Raw genomic sequence first — 19,291 nt, forward strand, 5'->3', positions numbered from 1 at the left:
TTAAATTTTCAGGGCTAGCAGGTGGAAAGAACATTTCTTTAATTGTAAACTTAACAAATTCACTCTGGAATCATTGAGAAACAATAAACAAGGTTCTCCTTGATGCTGTTATTTAGAGTCACTCTTTAAAGAACTGCTACATGTGTGTATATGCAGTGTACCATCCTTTTTTGAAGGGTGTTCTCCATGTAGCCTATGGCACTCTTTCAAATTTAATGCTCAACAAGAGAATTATAAGTAACTGTTCTATAATGAATAATCATGTTGAATCTTTTTTTGGAATTTTTACTAAATGTTTGTGCTGCACTTTGAAGATTAATTAGTTAATGATTCTGCCATGCTTTGAAGATGTAAAATGCAGTCTATAAGTGCTAAGTATTATCATTATCACATTCTCTTTGAAGTTTTACAAAACTCATTCACGTAGAGGTCTCCTTCTCAAAGTCCTTCATGCCTTGGTAGCAATTTGTAATTGGAGAGAGAGAGAGAGAGAATATCCTTAAGTGCTCTCTTTTTTTTTTAATATTCTTAAACTTCCCCCCCCTCATATTTACAGCAGAATTAAGGGACTGCGCAAAAGCTTTTGCACTTTTAGTGTTTAAATCTTGAACATTCAGCTTCCACAACCTCTGTCCAACAATGGGCCTTTATTTGGTGGCATGGTTGGTTTCATTCTCTTTCATACTAGTTTGAGATGGAATCCTAGCACGTACATTTTAAACAAGATGTATGTATATCATCCTACATGTTAGAAAGATTATGATGATGTACTTTTCAAAACTGTCCTGGAGACTCTGCAAATGGAAAAGGGAGGAGAAAGTGCATCTTGTGCTGAAAGCAGAGAGATCTACAAAAGGCCACTGTCTTGGCCAGGTCTTTGGAGGCACACGAAATAAAATGACTAGCGAAAAGCCCTGCACTATTTCATGAGAGCACCAGCTAGCTTGTAATTCTGGAACTGAAAGAAGTTTGACAAATGCAGCCTTAAGTTAGAAGGCAGGCAGGCAATCCACCTTGTGACACATTTTGCCAGGCTCTTGTGCTTATAGAACCTGTCCCAAGATTGGCTTTGCTGGAAATATGAGATATTAAAGTACAGTCAATCATTTTAGAGATTAAAAGGTTTGGGGTGAGGGAGAATAGAACCTAAGAAGAATATCTGCTTGGTTTTGTAGTTGGGAACAAGAAAGTAGGAAGACTCTGCAGGGATTTCTTGTTGCTTTAGTAGATGGAAAATAAGAGTGCACCTGAAGGAAACAAAGCTTATTTTTTCAGCTGTAGTAGTCCTTGCTTATCTGACAGGAGATTGTATGCTGTGGTCATAGAAAAATAAACAGGGGGTTATGATAAAATTGGCAGTCTCTGGAGAAGGCCGCCTTAAACTAACTCACTAGCTGAAGGAAATGAACCAGCAGAACTTTTTGAAAAGGAAGAGCAAGAAGAGAGGCCATTAAGGATGGTAGTGATTTTGGTAATTAGTTGGAGGTTTGAGAACAATCAGTTCATTAGGAAAGTGAACATTTTTATTTTCTCACGAGAGGAGCTGAATTTAAAGCATGACTCGTTAGCAAAATAATAGAGTCTACCTTTAATGCAGCAATTATTAAAGTTTTTTTTTTAATGTTGCAAACTTTTTATATATTGTAGATGGAATAATACTCTTGGAGTTACTTTTAACTGAGTGGTTAAATCCCAGATTCTTCACTGGTAACATTCAAAGATATATTTTTAAAACCCATTTTAAAAAAATTTATTTTGGTGAAATTTCAGAAATTCAGCCTTTTTATATGAGTAAGAGATTAATAGCCTAATTGTCAGGGTTGTTGATATAACCACTTTGTTAAATCATAAAAGTGTAGGACTGGAATGGACCTCAATATGTCATGTAGTCCAGTCCCCTGCACTGAGGCAGGACTAAGTATTATCTAAACCAGTGGTCACCAACCGGTCGATTGCGATCTCCAGTGGCAGTGCAGTGTGGCTGCCGCTAAGGCAGATTCCCTGCCTACCCCGGCCCCACACTACTCCCGAAAGCAGCCACTGCGGCCTGGGAGCAGGGGTCTCCCTCCGTGCACTGCTCCTGCCTGCAAACACCACCCCCGCAGTTCCCATTGGCCAGGAGAGCTGTGGGGGCGGTGCTTGCAGAGAGGAGCAGTACGCGAAGCCACATGCCCCTCAGCCTCCACACCCCAGGGGTCCCTTAGCCTCGCTGTGCCCACCGTCGACCTGGAGCCACCAGAGGTAAGTGCTGCCTGGTGGGAGGTCACACCCCAACCCCCATCCCTGAGCCCCCTCCCAGAGCCAGCACCCCATACCCCCTCCTGCACCCCAACTACCTGCCCCAGCCCGGAGCCCCCTCCTGCACCCAAACTCCCTCCTAGAGCTTGCACCCCTGACTCCCTCCTGCACCCCAACCCCCTGCCCCAGGCTCAGCCCAGAGCCCCCTCTCACACTGCAACCCCCTCGGCCCCAGCCCAGAGCCTGCACTCCCTCCCGAACCCCAACCCCTGCCCCAGTCCGGTGAAAGTAAGTGAGGGTGGGGGAAAGCGAGCAACGGAGAGAGGGAGGGATGGAGTGAGCAGGGCGGGGCTTTGGGGAAGGGGTGGGGCCTCGGGGAAGGGGCAGGGTAGATCCCTGAGTTGCCCTTAGATTCAAAACGTGATCTTGGGTATAAAAAGGTTGGAGACCACTGATCTAGACCATCCCTGACAAGTGTTTGTCTAACCTGTTCTTAAAAATCTCCAATGAGGGACATTCCACAGCCTCCCTAGGTTATCTGTTCCAATTAGGAAGTTTTTCCTAATGTCTGACCTAAATCTCCATTGCTGCAGTTTAAGTCCGTTGCTTCTTGTCCTGTCCTCAGTGATTAAGGAGAACCCCTCCTCTTTATAACAACGTTTTACATACTTGAAGACTGTTATCATGTCCTCCTTCAGTCTTCTCTTCTCCAGACTAAACAAACCCAGTTTTTTCAACTTTCTTCATAGGTCATATTTTCTATACCTTCAGTCATTTTTGTTGCTGTCCTCTGGACTTTCTCCAATTTGTCCATATCTTTATCAAAGTGTAGTACCCAGAACTGGACACAATACTGCAGTTGGCGGTTTCTCAATGCTGAAAAGTGGTTAAATCCCAAAATCTACACGGATGACCTTTTAATTTAAATATCCAGTGTTCACAACTTCTTGTGAGCTCAAATGTATGGCACAGCACATACATGAACCAATAGTATCTTCAAATAAACTGTGATCTTTTCGCTTAAGTGCAGAGCCCAAAAAAGTACTGAACACACTTCTGACATCTTCCATCAGTTATTCCACACCTGTACCAAAAGCAAGTAGCTAAAATGTTTGCTGGCAGTCTTTTATCATTGTGATCTGCCACCCACTAAACAACACAGCAATTCTCTCCAGCAGCCCGTACTTGTGACTTGCAAAACCCGCTGCCAGACAGGGAAACTAATAATAAAATGCAAGTTTAAAATAGTGAACAGGAGTTCAGTGCTCTGCTACAAAATATTCCTGCACATACTTAGATGGCCTGATTTTCAGAGATGCTGAACCTCTTGTTTCAAAATGTAAAAAAAGTAAATTTTTCTACTTTCTAATATTGGGGAGGGGAAAGAGGGTACAAAACTGGTTTGTGTGAATGCTGTATCCTATATTTTGTTATGACGAGGCGTTTAATAGACAGACTCAGCATTACCAACCCTAAGTGTTGCTTAAGAGTCAGGCTTCACAAATCATGATTGGTTTAAAAATCATGAAAATTTAAAACTATTAAATCTGGGGGGGGGGGGGGGTTCATGTGCCTTGTGTTTTTTGAGCCTTTATGGTTCATCTTTTCAAGCTTTTCTCCACAACGATGAGGACTAGAAATTCTGGATTTTTTTTTTAAATGACACCTAATAACATGACTCCAGGAGTTGGGGCATAAAGAAAAACATGAAATATCATGATACGCTCAATAGTATTGCAAAAGTTGGCAACACTAACATAATGATAAAGGACAAAAATAGCAATAACTGTACAAGATAAATGCACTGAGCTGGACAGAGAGAAGCCATATAGTCACAAACCAGTCTGGGAAACCCAAGAAGGTGCTAAACTGTTGAGGATGTACTTCAAAGAACAATCTTCCACTCAGGTATTGGAAGTATATCATCTGGTTGTGGCTTGAAATATTCCCCTGCATTGATTCCATCTGGAATACTTCAGTATCCTGATAGTGTATGAGAACCAGAACATGAAACTGACTTGCCTATTTTCAGCATCCATCCTGAGGGAAATGCAAGAAGTAAATTCTTTATTAAAGGTGAAATGTTAATTAGATCTTTTCCCAAAGTTCTTTCAAGTTTCTAATCAAATGAGGTGTTTGTAACACAAGTAAGGAAATCTACTTTTTTGTACAAAATGCATCCATCTAAAGCTGATGCAGTCCCGTTAACACTGTTAGGCAAAAAGCCAAAGTAATTCAGCTAGTAAAAGTTTGGTTTTAGTTTCTCACAAGTGAAAAGGACAATTTGGCTTGCGTGGAATTGAATTCTGTCGTTGTCCTGATGGCATACAAATTGGAGTCTTATGCTAATAAGTTGGTGTTCTCCCTCTTCTGTGCATTGTTAGTGTTTATTCCTCTTGCTTTAAGAGAATCAGTGGGAGTGCAGCTGTCTAATGTCATCTGTAGGAGAAACCTAGCAGTTGTGCTGTGTATCTGTTGCTTCCTTCATCTTGTGTCAGTCTTTTTTTGGTAACAGGAGAGGTACGCACCTTAAGTGACAGCTAAGAAATTTCCATATGACTGTAAGAGGGGGGGAAAAAATCCAAGTGCTGTTTCTGTGTCTCAGGGTGCAGTTCTTTGGGAGACCAGGACTCATGGTTTTAATGTGTTCTGTCAGAGGTGGTATGAATATGAGTGTCTAATTCTGGTGATTTGAATTTAGTGTACTTAATCCAGATTTCTGTAATGTCTGTAAAATAATGTTAGTTTAGCATCAAATATTAATAATTCTTGATTGTAGATATATAGATATAGATATATCAACCTTATCATGGACAGATGAGATTATATGTGTTTCTCACTGAGCCATGTCTGTTTTGTTAATGTCATTGGGTATAAATTACTGGCATACAGCTGTTGTGCTGACTTTTTTGTAGTGTCCGGCAGCTGTTCCTTTTCTAGGATTAAATGTCTACTTAAAGTTTTTAAGTCTCACTTCATAAATTAAAACTTTGTTGAAACACTTCCTATTTTAATAATGAAGCAAGTGCAGTCTAAGGAATGAATGAACAATCTCTAGGTACTGGAGTAAGACTTCGGGATCCTGTCCCCAAAAGCTAGATTTCAAGCTCTATTGCTGACTCATTGTATGACCTTGGACAAGTTACTGTGCTTATTTGGTCCTCACTTTCCATCTGTAAAATGAGTATAATAATGTTAACCTACCATAAAAGGGGTTTGCAAGAGCTTTGGATGAAAAGTGCTATAAAAGTGCCTGGTACAACGACCATGATGGTGATCGATTATAATGAGCAGTATCATTTTGTGCAAAAAGGACACACAATTTTTAAACTAAAATTGTGTGCCCATAAAGGCCAAAGGGCACAATTACAACGTAAAGCCATAGCCCAAGGTAGGAGGTTCTGGTGCCACTGCAGCTCAGGAGTGTGGTCATTGCATCCCCATTTGACAGAGAGCTTGTGTTCCCCTGGCAAGCGGCCAGCTTTGTTAACTGGTACAGGGTGACAGGGCCACGGCTCTGTTCTCTATAGTTAGAGCCCTACCAAATTCACAGTAATGGGATTTTAAAAATCGTAAATTTCATGATTTCAGCTATTTAAATCTGAAATGTTATGGTGTTGTTATTGTAGGGGTCCTGACCCAAAAATAATTGTGTGGTGGTCGCAAGGTTATTGTAAAGGGAGGGGGGAGGGATTGGCAGTACTGCTATCCTTACTTCTGCATTGCTGCTGGTGATGGCACTGCCTTCAGAGCTGGGCAGCTGGAGAGCGGTGGCTGCTGGCCGGGAGCCCAGCTCTGAAGGCAGCGCCATCGCCAGCAGTAGCGGAGAAGTAAGGATGGCAAGGTATGGTATTGTCACCCTTACTTCTGCTCTGCTGCCTGCAGAGCTGGGCCCTCAATCAGCAGCCACCAATCTCCGGCCTCCCAGCTCTGAAGGCAGCAGCGCAGAAGTAAGGGTGGCATGGTATGGTATTGCCACCCTTACTTCTGCGCTGCTGCTGGCAGGGCACTGCCTTCAGAGCTGGGCGCCTGGCTAACAGCTGCCGCTCTCTGGCCGCCCAGTTCTGAAAGCAGCACAGAAGTAAGGGTGGCAATATCGTGACCCCCTCTAAAATAACCCCTTGTGACAGACAGACAGACACACACACACACACACACGCAGCTCCCTTTTGGGTCAGGGCCCCCAATTTGAGAAACGCTGGTCTTCCCCGTGAAATCTGTATAGTATAGGATAAAAGCACACAAAAGACCAGATTTCACGGGGGAAGACCAGATTTCATGGTCCATGACGCGTTTTTCATGGCCGTGAACTTGGTAGGGCCCTATCTATAGTGAAGCATTTTCTGGAAGCTTGGAGCAATCCTTGGGTTCAGGGACCACCACTGGTGTCCATCCCTTGCACAAATGAGGGTATGGTGTAGTTGGGAGAAAGCTTCTTGTATCCTTTTAATCCCTTCCGGCGCACTCTCAGGTCCAGTTATTATTGAGCCCTGAATGATGGGAACCATATTTACTGAAAGTTCCGCAAAATATTTGTACCAGATCATGAAAATATATAAGCCAGAGGATTTTAGCAGATCAGGCCATAGCCTCATTATGGGCCATCTATTAGTTACTTTTTGAGGCTATTTTGGTATAAAGAATGTTCAGCGCCCTCATGATCTGCCACTGAGAAAAGTAAAGGAACTTTTTCTAATGGACCAGAATGCATGGGGGGATTCATGTATAAACTATATAAATAATAGACTTCCCTTTAATGTTTTAACTTCCGTTTTCTATAGACACATAGTATTCATTGGATACTGTATCATCCTGAGTTAAGGTTCTCTGAACATTTTCCGCCCAAATATTATTTGTAATAGTATCATTTGCATATAACTTGCTTATCATTGTTTCCATCACAGACTTGAATTTCAAGAAGCGTGTAACCTCACTCATCAATATTTTGCAGTCAGTACTGCTAGGCAAGGGGATGGATTTTACTTTTGTGGTGTTGGTTTATTTGTAAAGTGTTTGTGTGTTTGTGTGTGTGTGTGTGTGTGTGTGTGTAGTCAACCATTTTCAAGTGAAAGGATTACAAAAGAGCTAGTGGTTTCAGGTGTATTTTTGGGCTATCACTTTAAAAACAGCCTCCTAATTCAGAGTCCCCACAACTCCATACAGATCACTGCAGTGGTTCCCATTTTATTTTTGTGGAAACTCCCCCATTGGTGGGTGCGTGCCTCTTCCCACTAATGTAGCTTTGTTTGTGTTTTTGTTCTCTCTCACTTCCTCCCCTGTTGGCTTCTTGGTGTTAGGCTGCCCGCGCTCCTGGGAGTGGGTCGAGCTGTGTATCGAAGCAACAAAATGAAGGTTATTTTGCAGGCTGCTTTCTTGTAGTCATGTACAGATGAGCTGCTCTCACATTCTTCTGAGCTGGAGGGGAAAGCAGAAGGTTTTTCAGGGAGATGCTCGCATCAGCAGTAGTATGTTTGCAGTGGGGAGGACTGGTGGTTATGCAGCTTTCTTTGCCCTCCTTCCTCCTCTACTGCCTTATGGGCCACTCTTCCCATCATCCCTCAGGTAGGGAAATAATGTACTAGTGCTTTGGGAATTTGGAGGGGACGATGTTCAATGAGGATTTGAGTGGTTGGGGATTCATCCTTGGGGAAAAGTGGATATTTTGTATGTGCATGACGCCTTTCAGGAGAAGCTGCATGGACACGATGGGTCAAAGAGCAGCTTTATGAATTGTATGGAGAATGCAGATACTAAGGAAATGTCCAGGTGTGCTAAAGGAGCTGTTGCAATCTGTTATGTCTGTACAATCTGTTACAATTCATTGTATACTAAGAAGTCGAGTTCATGGCAGTGAAACAATGGCTAGGGAAAATGTGGTGTTCTTCACAAAAAATATTAAAGTATCACTAAGGACATGACCAAACGGAACAGTTTGGATTTTAGAAGTTAAATCAGGAACATACATGATTGTGAGACATGAAGTTTTATCTCCCTTCCAATACTACTACTTGTTGTTGTTGGCTTTAGGTATTATAACTCTGGATATTCTTGCTATTTATGCAAACGTGAGGTATTTTGAAGATGCCATGTATAAATGCATACATCTCCTTTGACTTTCCTTTGCAGTCCCATTCATTTTTTTCCTTTTCACTCCATAGTTCTTGCTGACAATCTGAAGTCTAACCCAGGAATTAAATGGCAATACTTTAGCTCAGAAGAAGGCATTTTTACTGTGTTTCCAGCACACAAGTTCCGGTGTAAGGGAAGTTACGAACACCGTAGCAGGTATGATTTTATTCTTTTTGTGTTCAGATGAAACCAAGTGCTAAAATTATATTCTCAAAATATTGTTTTCAATCCAGCGTCCCGTTTTTTCTAAAAAGTCCTCATGAACGTTGACTCTTTAGGTTGTTCTAAAAATCAGCAAATCAAACTTTCAGTAGAGATTTTACTTGGAAGGATAAAATAAGATTACCCCCAGACACACTCACCTCTCCCTAGCTTCAGCTTAATAACCTTAACATCCAGTAAACATTTGTAAGTAATGCCTCAGCCTGCTAACATTTCATAGATGGTAGAGAAACGCAGAAGATGGTAGAAAATCAGTTCTTCATTTTCTGCTAAGAAACTTACTTGAAACTGAACAATAAACTAAGGAATAAGCGGTTGGATGATTCAGATAGCCATGCTAATAATCTGTTTATGATGTAACCCTGTTGGAAAGTAGTTTCAGTACAATTTCTTTCCTCCCTGGCCTCTAGTGCCCTTCACTATATGAACTTAGCACCAATGCGTAGAGCAACCTGGTGAGAGGTTGTAATATTAAGTTATTCCTACAATTGAATTTCACATCCACCATTTTGAAATTTATACTCCTTTGCAAGTGCTGTAATGCAGAGTTACTGGGTCTGATCTTGCAATCCTTTCTCGGAAGGAACTCCCCACTCATTGCAGTGGGAAGTTCTGCCTGTCTGGAGACTGCAGGATTGAGGCCTACTTCCCTTCTGTAGAAAGGCCTCTAAATTCTCCTAGTTAAATTTTTTTTAAATGCATGGTTAACATTGGAAGTAATGGACTACTTAGGAAGGCCTTACAGCTTTGTAATTTGCTTGCCAGCATACGAAGGCACCTCGTGGTGGTCTTTTGAGAAAATCTAGTCGCCTTTGACTCTCTCCTTGTATATTAACTAACCTTGCTGGATAATGAATCTTACTGAGGAGATATTAGTTCATACAGGAATATTTCCATATAAGAGAGAGACGATCATAGAGACTGAAAAATGTGTTTTGCTTATCTGTCAAAATTGAGCAATCTAATCTAATATGTAGGTGTTCACCCCATAGTCATCATCATATGATCTGAGTGGCTGGGCTTGTTTGAACATACTGTGGTCTGAGAAGGGTGTGGTGTAAAGATTGAGAGCCAAGAATACTTGAGTTCTAATCTCAGATCTGACAAAGACTTCCTCTGACCTTGTGCAAATTACTCAATCTCTGCTTCAATTTCTCCATAAGTAAATTAGAGATATTTTTTACCGGTATTTACCTGAGAGGGTTTGTTGGATGAACTAGTTAACCTGTAAGTGCTTTGAAGATCAGAAGTACTGTGTAAATGATAGGTATTAATACCACTGTAGAGCTGCAGCCTATTCTATAATTAAGAACTGGTTTGTGCCAGCTGTTTATTTCAATGCCTTTTCTAAAATATTCTGCATTTCCTCTAATAAGACTTCTGTGGGTGATTTTGATGTCCTAAAAATTAGATCCCAAAACTCATGCTTAAAGTCAAGTAGTTTTAGGTCTACGTTAACAGGGAAAAGGGTTCTGTTGTTTTTACTTCTTATTCAAGATCCTTCTAATTTGTTCCAGCTTTGAGACCCTGAAAAGAGATCTTTGGTAAATCTTTCTCACATACCTCACGGTATCAAACTATATCTGAACATTTCACCAAGTAGTATATTTTGATGTTGGCAAACATGCACACGAAAACGCTAAGTGCCTTTAGCAGACTTTGACAAATTTTGATAATCCAGTTTAAAAATGCACAGATAAGAAGGGCTTGTGGAGCATGACCTATGTGCATTACATTCCAGTGCATTCATAGAAAAGCCCTTCCTGGCAGGAGCCTTATTCTCATTGTGATAAACCAAACCTACTGTGCTAAAGCAATTATACACAGCTTGCACAGATTTTTACTTGTCATGTAACCAGCAAACATCCAGTATTGTATTTATCTCTCCATATGGCCAAGATTGACTGCATCAAGTGTTCATCATGAGGCAGTTACTCCTTGTCACTCTTACTCATTCTGTTTCCAAAATCTTTGTGCTGTGTATGCTGAGATAGTTACAGACAGTATCCCCGAACACTGTCACTGCTGATGCTTTAACAAAACAGGTCATTCACTGCAAGTTGCTGGTTGATAACTAAGGCCGAATGTTCCAAAATTAGGGCCTAAAATTGGGCACCTACATAAATAGACACCCAAATACGAGACCTGATTATTAGTGGTGCTGAGCACCCACAACTCTCATTAGTGTCAGTGGGAGTTGAGCGTTCAGCATCTCTAAAGATCAAGCCCTTTTTATTTAAGTGCCTTAATCAGGATTTAGGTGCCTAATCTGCAGGTACTCACACTTGACCATTTGGTCTAAATATTCTAGCCACGGTGTCAGTTGTGTGGATCATTCTATAGTAGCTGGAATCTTCTTTTAGTCAGTTATTGTGCAGGGGACTTGTTCAGACTGTGTCACTGAGTTAATACACTTTTACAAAAATTACAGGTTGCAGAACCTCTGGACGTCCATCTGTCAAAACAGTCATTGTGTGGCCTTGTTATTGTCCTTCCTCTTCCCTGTCATTTGTCAGTTGTCATTGCATGATGTATGAAATTAGGCTCCAATCGTGCAAACACTTATGTGCAAACTTAACTTGACTTGCATGAGTCGTCCCTTTGACTTCAGTGGAACTACTCAAAGGCATGAAGTAAAAAGTAAGTGTTGCAGGATTGTAAACTCTTTGGGGCACGGACCTTATCTCACTCTCTTTGTGAACCCTGTTACCTGACTAATGCTTCCTAGCCCTGCAACTCTACTTGTAAACTCATCAGGTTAAGTTTTCAAGGTATTCTTCGCTAATGTAAAATTTCATGAAGCCAAGCAATTATTCCTTTTTTCTTTTCCTTTTATTTAGTAAACTACTATGGAAACTGTAAGCTGAGAGGTCATCATGATGTCAATATGTTTTATGTCATTTCAGGCCTGTCTATGTCTCTACGGTTAGACCCCAGTCTAAGCACATAGTTATCATTGTGGACCATGGGGCTTCAGTCACAGAGACACAACTTCAAATTGCCAAAGATGCAGCTCAGGTTATTCTGAGCTCTATAGATGAACATGATAAGGTGAGTTTGCACTAAGCCACTAGTGTGTCTTTCCTTAGTTTTAACCATCCTCGGAGGGGTGGGAGGTTGTTTACATTTTCATTTTTGCACTTATCTAAAACAAAATCATATTTCTGAGTTATTTATCTGTAATGCTTTCAGCTTTTTAGGAAACGTTTTGTAACCATTTTTGTAATGGGAAGCATTGAGAATACAGTGCATTAGGTACAGGACCAGATGTTAGGAGAGCTGTGTACTAATCCCAACTCTACCATTTGGCACACTAAGTGGCCTTGGGCAAATCATTTAACCCCTGAGACCATTTTCCAGGCTGTGAAATGAAGATAATTTACTTCACTACCTTACGGGGATGGTGTGAAACATAATTAATGTCTGCAAAGCTCCTAGAGAGTTTAGATAAGAGAAGAGCATGGCTAAAGCACAGGGGCTGGGTTCCATTTTGCAGCTATGTTGCAGACATTCTGCATGATATTGGGGTCACTTTATCTTTCTCTGCCTTAATTTTCTTCATCTGTAATATATGTATAAGACTTAATGCATGGAAAGAGTTTTAAAATTCTATGGTAGAAGGTACTATGGTTCCAATTCAGCAGAACACTTAAGTATGCGCTTAAAGTTAAGCATGTGCTTAAGTGTTTTGCTGAATCAGGGGTTATATGAATGAGAAATATTTATTATAAGTTAAAACAACACGTTTATTAATTATGCAGTAACTTGGTAATTTTGAAATCTGTTTTACAGGCACACATTTACTGCTGTTGCAGTATGCAGCGGTGTTCTTATTCTGTCACTACTTTTGCATCAATCATAGCTCATAGTAAAGTATGCCACTTATTTCATAAACTATCTTACTGATACATTTAATAGTGCAAGGATTATCACTGCTTTCTTTAACTTATCTACAGGATAAAAAGTGGTGGTGAATTTGGCTCACTTTCAATAAAATATTAAAAGTACAGTAAGTTAGTATAGAGCTCATTATGTTTGCCTATGGAAATTTCCTAGTTTTTTCCCCACAAGTGCTCCATTTTTCTGTAGGCACTGGAGATTTATTGAAAATGCTCTCTGCAGATTTTGGGTTGAGATATCTATAGCTTGCTTAGATTTTTTGCCTATGAGAGTATGGTAACTATTATGTGTGAGCAGAATGAAGCAGATTTCATCTGAGAAAAAAAGGCCAAAGTCTCTTTTTACCTTAATCAGCATAAGTCTAATCCTTTTCAAATGTGATGGATTTATGCCTCAAGCATTTTATTTTTTAACAATTGGTTTTAAATCCACAGAAACTCTTCCGTTGGCTTATCATTTGTGTGCTATATCAGTACATAAAGAATTATAAATGGTAAAATAATCCAATATATTTTCTTCTCTTTTAAGATCTCAGTGCTAACCGTGGCAGACACAGTAAGAACCTGCTCACTGGATCAGTGCTATAAGACATTTTTGTCTCCTGCCACTAGTGAGACAAAAAGGAAGATGTCCACCTTCGTTAGTAGTATAAAATCATCCGACAACCCTACCCAGCATGCAGTGGGATTTCAAAAGGCTTTTCAATTAATACGAAATACAAACAATGGCACAAAACTCCAAGGAAGTAAGTCTGTTTTTATAAAATCCTTTATATTATTTTTTTTAAGTTTACATATTTCTTTTTTGTCTGAATTGCTCACATTGACAGGAGCCTGGGCAGGGCAGTGTCTTATTAAAAATATTTACCATGTCGATCAAATAGCATATACTGGATTTTAAATCCACTTACTTAGTGGCTGCTGAAATTGTCCATTACATTTCATTTGCTTCTTCCACCCACTTCCCTTATTATCTGTAATATGTAATTATGGGGATGAGTTGCCAGATCTTTGAATTATTTCCCAGATGTGGATCCTTTTTAATGGTAATCATTAGCACAGCAAACTTCTTTCACTGCCAGGTAAAATTCCCATTTGCACAGATGTGCTCTGGCTATGTAAAATCCTTGGGAACATATTAATATTTCTCATAAAAAAAAACCATTCACAGAGAACAACCACTGTGCCTGAAATATGATATGATATTTATATGTATATGTGAGGGTGGCCTAACTGTATTCTCACTCATCAAAGAAAATCTGCTTGAATTTGTGTGTGTAAAGACATGTAGAGTTACTCATATCTAGTCCCATGCTTTCTATTTGACTTCCCATTGTTTCGAATGGGCACTGGAGAGACCCTTAACTGAAACTTACTATTAAGAAAAGAAAGCAATAACACACATCCAAGGAGCCTAGTGCTCGACCCGGAGCAATGGAGTGAACTGTGCTCCCATTTCACTTTGTACGCCTCTAGATTGGTAAGCACTCGGATCTGTTGAGCTATAGGCCCAACATATCTGAGGCTATCTTGTATTTATATCTAGTTCAGCTCAAACATAGGTTTTGTCAAGGGCAGGCTTTTAACTTGTGACAAAGTGAGGGAAGGGTAGCGGCCTGGTGATGATAAATCTAATGCAGCTGACGTTGGCTGGAATAAGTCTTGCTTAGTTATCATTCGTTATTTCAAAGAACGTTGGCAATAGATTCTTGCTTATGTACGTAGCATTCCATGTGTATTGGGAATAGAAGACACTGGTATATTCTGCAGTGTGAAAACACTTGGGTTTATTTGAGTTTCATGAATAATACTTGTTATATTTTAACAGGAGTACTTGTGGCACCTTAGAGGCTAAGGTGCCACAAGTACTCCTGTTATTTTTGCAGATACAGACTAACACGGCTGCTACTCTGAAACCTGTTATATTTTAGGCACTGGTACATAAGGACACATTATTGAAGCTCAAAGTTCAATACACAGTCTCTCCTTTTAAGGCTATGTGTGAGAACAAAAGAATTTTTAAGATTTATAATGTGTACAACAAACCCGAGAGCCTGAGCGACAGGACACAATGATTCTGAGAAGAGGATGTGTGATGCACTTCCATTTTCTTGTAAACAATCTTCTTGTCTATTTTTTGTTTCTGGTGCAAAAAGAAACAAGATAATATTATTCTTTTTTACTGTGAATTTTTAATGTTCTGTTCCCTAAAAGGATCTGCAGGCATGTCAGAGAAACCATTCACATGCAGAAAAGTAAATTAATAATGGAAAAAACTGAGGCATTCCTGGTGTGTAAGATAAGAATTATACTGAAAAGATGGACGTTTCTGCGTTCCCCAGCCTTCTGACAATATTTATTATATTGGTGTCACCAGCAGCTCAGTAATTATTTTACGTTCATGTGGTGCCTTTAATCCCAAAGTATTGTAAAGTGCTTTGCAAGCGGTATATATACACCACAGCCACAAAACTCCTGTAGCTTCTGGATTTACAGGACACACCAGGTGGACGAGTAATGCACAGCCTGCTCCACAAGTGGAGAAAATTTAAAGACCGGGCTCTTGGGAGAGTTAAGGGCTTTGTATTGTAAAATTTTTGTTTGTTTTTTTCCCCAGTGCTATTGTAGGAAGGAAAATGTGGTTCATTAACTGTATAGGAGAACTGGCTAATTGCCATAAAACCTTTCCCGGAAATAAGAGGATACTCCTAGAGGAGTGTTTTTTTTAAACCAGATTAGATTTAAAAGCTGTCTCTAGTTAAAGAGTGGGGGGGAGGGGTGGGGGGAAATAAAAAAGGAAAGGAGAATAGAAGTTTCAGGTGCTTCTTTGCATCAAAAAACACTTTTGATTTAAATCGTTTTCAGGCCATTAGTTCAGAACACACAAAACAGCGAACTGATGTTCAAAAAAAATTTTTTTTTTAAATCAGTCGGGCAAGACTTGACATTTCCACCAAAGCAAGGGAATTCAGAGGTAAGCTAGCAGTCTTTCAGAAATATGCTTCAGTGTGCTTTGGTATTGTAGGACCAATGTATGATCCCTAACTGATACATAAGATGCTTTAAATGCTGAACTATAGGATGGAGCGTAAGCATTCATTTGAATTTCCTTGAGGCTTTGAGATAGGCCGTTAACATAAGACATTCTTTACAGCTTGAAAAATATGTTGATATGTGTTCAGTCTAAGTAGGGCAAAATGACTTAGTGATGAATGGTAAGTATGTGTCATGTCTTATTCTTCAAACTTATAACATATAATGTTGCATTTCCATAGTGCTTTCCATCCTTTAGGATCCCAAAGATCAAGTGGTGGTGGTGGTGTTTGTTATTGTATTACCATACTACATAGGAGTCCTAGTCATGGACCCCATTGTGCTAGGAGCTGTACAAACACATAAACCATGGATTAAATTCTGACTGCCCCAGCACTGGAGGGGGTGAGGGTGTAAGAATCTCTTTCCCCCACATTACCATTGTACACCCATTCACATAGGGAGCCAGAATGCCGACAAGGAAGTCATCTCAAGTTAGTGTGACCAGAAACATTCCACCCCAAAAACATAGAATATCAGGGTTGAAAGGGACCTTAGTAGATCATCTAGTCCAACCCCCTGCTCAAAGCAGGACTAATCCCCAACTATTTTTTTTGCCCCAGATCCCTAAATAGCCCCCTCAAGGATTGAACTCACAACCCTGGCTTTAGCTGGCCAATGCTCAAACCACTGATTTGCTTCACCAGGGCTTCTGAACAAGAAATTTTGCAACAACAACAAAATGATTATTTTTGAAACCAGGCAAAAATGTACTTTATTTTCTCTACTGAAGATTTCATGACATTATCAGATATGCTACACTAAAAATGCAGGTGCTGTGAGCTGCTGGGAAATGCAGAATCAAACTCGCTCCAATTTATCAACTTCCTTCTTCAAGTGTGAATACCAGAACTGGACACAGTATTCCACAGTGTCACATCAGTGCATAATAAAGAGTTAATATAACCTTCCTACTCCTCCTCATCACCAGCCCCTGCCCTATAGCCTAGTGCCTAGCCAACTTTTTCCTGCTGAAGAGATGAGAAATGAGCCAATAACATTGTTTGGATTTCTTTTGTTCCTCTTCACTGACTCACAGGCCGCGTAATGAGAGCATCCCTGCTGCAGTTGGGGCTTTTGCAAACCATAGAGGGACCACAAAGTTTGCTCTGTGGACTGTAACTATTCAGTAAATGAGTCAAACTCACCCAGTTGCTCCTGGAGTTCCTCTGCAAAAGAAAAATGGGGAGAAGCAGAAAACAGTTCAGTGTACGTCCACTTAGCTACAAATTGAAGAGGGTGAAAGGGACCCTTTCTTTACTGAATAGCATAAATAAGGGTGATGGCTACTGAGTGCCACAGAGCCTTCTCTGACTATTCAATCTGTGAGTTAGCCCCATGCATATTTCTCCAGACAGTAGAAGGACAAATTCTATTCTTGCTTTAATAATTTTAACAAGAAGCTTCATGGCCGCAACTAATTAGTAAAATATGTGTGTGTGTGTGACACACGATTCTCCTCTACTAATATGATATCTGCTATGAAATGTTCAGTAACACTACTTAAATAATGACCCATATTCCATTTCAGTTTCAATGCAGAGTCCTTTTATGTGTCCATTTCCTTTCATTCTGTGTAACTATGGAAGAGGGTTATGGTTTTGGGAGGGGGATACGAAACAGTAACGGGGGAACCTATTTAAATTTCAACAATGTAAAAGCAGCACAGCTCAGATCTAGCAAATGCTAATATATGCTATTATAAATGGGGTCGTATTGGGAATAGGTGGGAGACATGGTGGGTGATCACAGACAGGTGGTGGCCAAAGTACAAACGGAGGTGTAAGAGTTACTTTTACAGGCAGCTGCTGACAACTGCCACTAGTGCAGTAACCCTCCACACAACTCCTGTGTTAGCTGGAAAGCCACCAAGAGCTCTTTAAATATAGGAATCACTCAAGTGCATCCATCCCTGGGGTGGGACATAGCAGACATTTCACTATTTAGCAGTGTTGGACAAAAAGTGAAGAATACTCCAACCAGCCAAAATGGCATGGAGATCTAAGGTAGGCAAAATGTAATTACCTATAGGGAAATTTTATTATTGGGGGCTAACACCCCAACTCCTGCCACAGGACCTTGAGTAACTACATGCACCTTAGGTCTCAGCTAAGAGAAAGCTCAGGGCTGTCCCTGTGGGATGAAGCTGTCCCTCTCAAGGGAGGAGTGTCACTGTACTGAATCACCAAAACAACTTCCTGCAGGACTCTGTGTTCCTTGATTGTTTCCCTTCCATGTTCTGACCAGGACAGAACTTGTCTAGCCCAAGAAATCACAGCCTGGACTAGAAAACTATATAGTGTGTTAGAATGTGTGAGCTGAAACTCGTGAATCTTTGTTAGCTGAAACTGTGGGAACTGAAAGTGCATTGGGAATTATAAAGGCCTTCACAACCACACATTGAGTGTTTTCATGCATTTCATCCACTCTTATAAGTAAGGTTGCTGATAACTTCACATTTATCTTCTTTTACTGATATAAGGATTTTTACTGCATTGCTGAATGTCTCGAGTAAATTGGAATCTAATATACTGTCTGCCATATATATTTCTGATTAGATACAGATATGGTCATAATTTATCTGTCAGCTGGGATTACATCAAAAGATGCTTCAGATGATGATAAAAAGGCTACTCTCCGTGTCATCAATGAAGAAAATAGTTTCCTCAATAACTCAGTAATGATTCTCACTTATGCACTCATGAACGGTAAGAAATGTGTGCCAAATTTCTGGTAGATTAAAATTCTCTAGTAACCCGGTGCAGTGTTATTCTGTGTCTGTTTGAAAGGGTCAAAAGTGAGTTTTGGCCCTTAGAATCCAGAGGTCATTCCCCAGATTATAACAGTTTCCTATTTGGGGCATAAAACTACTTAGTCATATGTTTGCAAACCAAAATTCAAATGATCTGATTTATATATGTTGCCTGAAATGCTGAATGCCAAGCACCATGGGGCAAATTCAATACATGGTGTAACTATAGACTTTCCTGGAGCCTCACCCTCTGACACCAAGACTGAATTTGGAAGAGTTTCCCTATTAAGGCCCCAATTCAGCAAACACGTAAGCATGTGTTTAGCTCCTATTGATATTGATGGGATTTAAGTCTGAGCTTGAAGTCAAGCATGTGCTTAAGTGCTTTGCTGAACTGGGGCTTAAGCCAAGAATAAAGTTAAAGGTACGCACACTGACCCAGTGGAATCATAGTCCTTTTTTCAAAAATATCTGTAGCACAGAAAGCAGTAGACTGTCATATTAGCATGGGTTGTACACACACCCCATCCAGGGAAGCTTATACCTGGCCACGGAGAATGTGCATGCAACCCACACTAACACACTGTGTGGCTGTATAGCAGATGAAATTCCCATTTGGGTCCCCACTTTCAAGAATTCCCTTTGTTAGGTCATCTGCAGGGACTGAATCCTGGCAGATCTGTATCTAAAAGCATGAGACTCTGTTGCTTGAGCTAAAGGACAAGGTCTATTAACTCCAAGGCTGCATAGCAGATTAATAAATCTCTACGTGGACTAGCCACTGGTGGGAGACAATGGGATACACAAAGCTCTCTGTTTAATAATAAAAAAAAAAAAAAAAGGTAAAAAATATCTAAATAGTGACATGGAGCAACCATCTTGAGTTTCTGTACAGTGGAACATTATCTGAGTGGACACCTTTTAAATCCTGTAGTGACTGATTATACCTACATTATAA

The 19,291-nt window shown here is 40.3% G+C and overlaps 1 protein-coding gene across 1 annotated transcript in view; it reads left to right on the forward strand.

The window, feature by feature from the left end:
• CACHD1 (cache domain containing 1) overlaps window positions 1-19,291 on the forward strand; it is a 194,650-nt gene that overhangs the window by 125,066 nt on the left and 50,293 nt on the right. The window contains exons 5-8 of the mRNA XM_065409688.1: window positions 8,397-8,523; window positions 11,496-11,640; window positions 13,018-13,234; window positions 18,140-18,289. Of these exons, the coding sequence (XP_065265760.1) occupies window positions 8,397-8,523; window positions 11,496-11,640; window positions 13,018-13,234; window positions 18,140-18,289 (639 nt within the window). The remainder of the gene's footprint in view (window positions 1-8,396; window positions 8,524-11,495; window positions 11,641-13,017; window positions 13,235-18,139; window positions 18,290-19,291) is intronic.

Source organism: Emys orbicularis, chromosome 8 (assembly GCF_028017835.1).
Source record: "Emys orbicularis isolate rEmyOrb1 chromosome 8, rEmyOrb1.hap1, whole genome shotgun sequence".
NCBI classification, from domain to species: Eukaryota; Metazoa; Chordata; order Testudines; family Emydidae; genus Emys; species Emys orbicularis.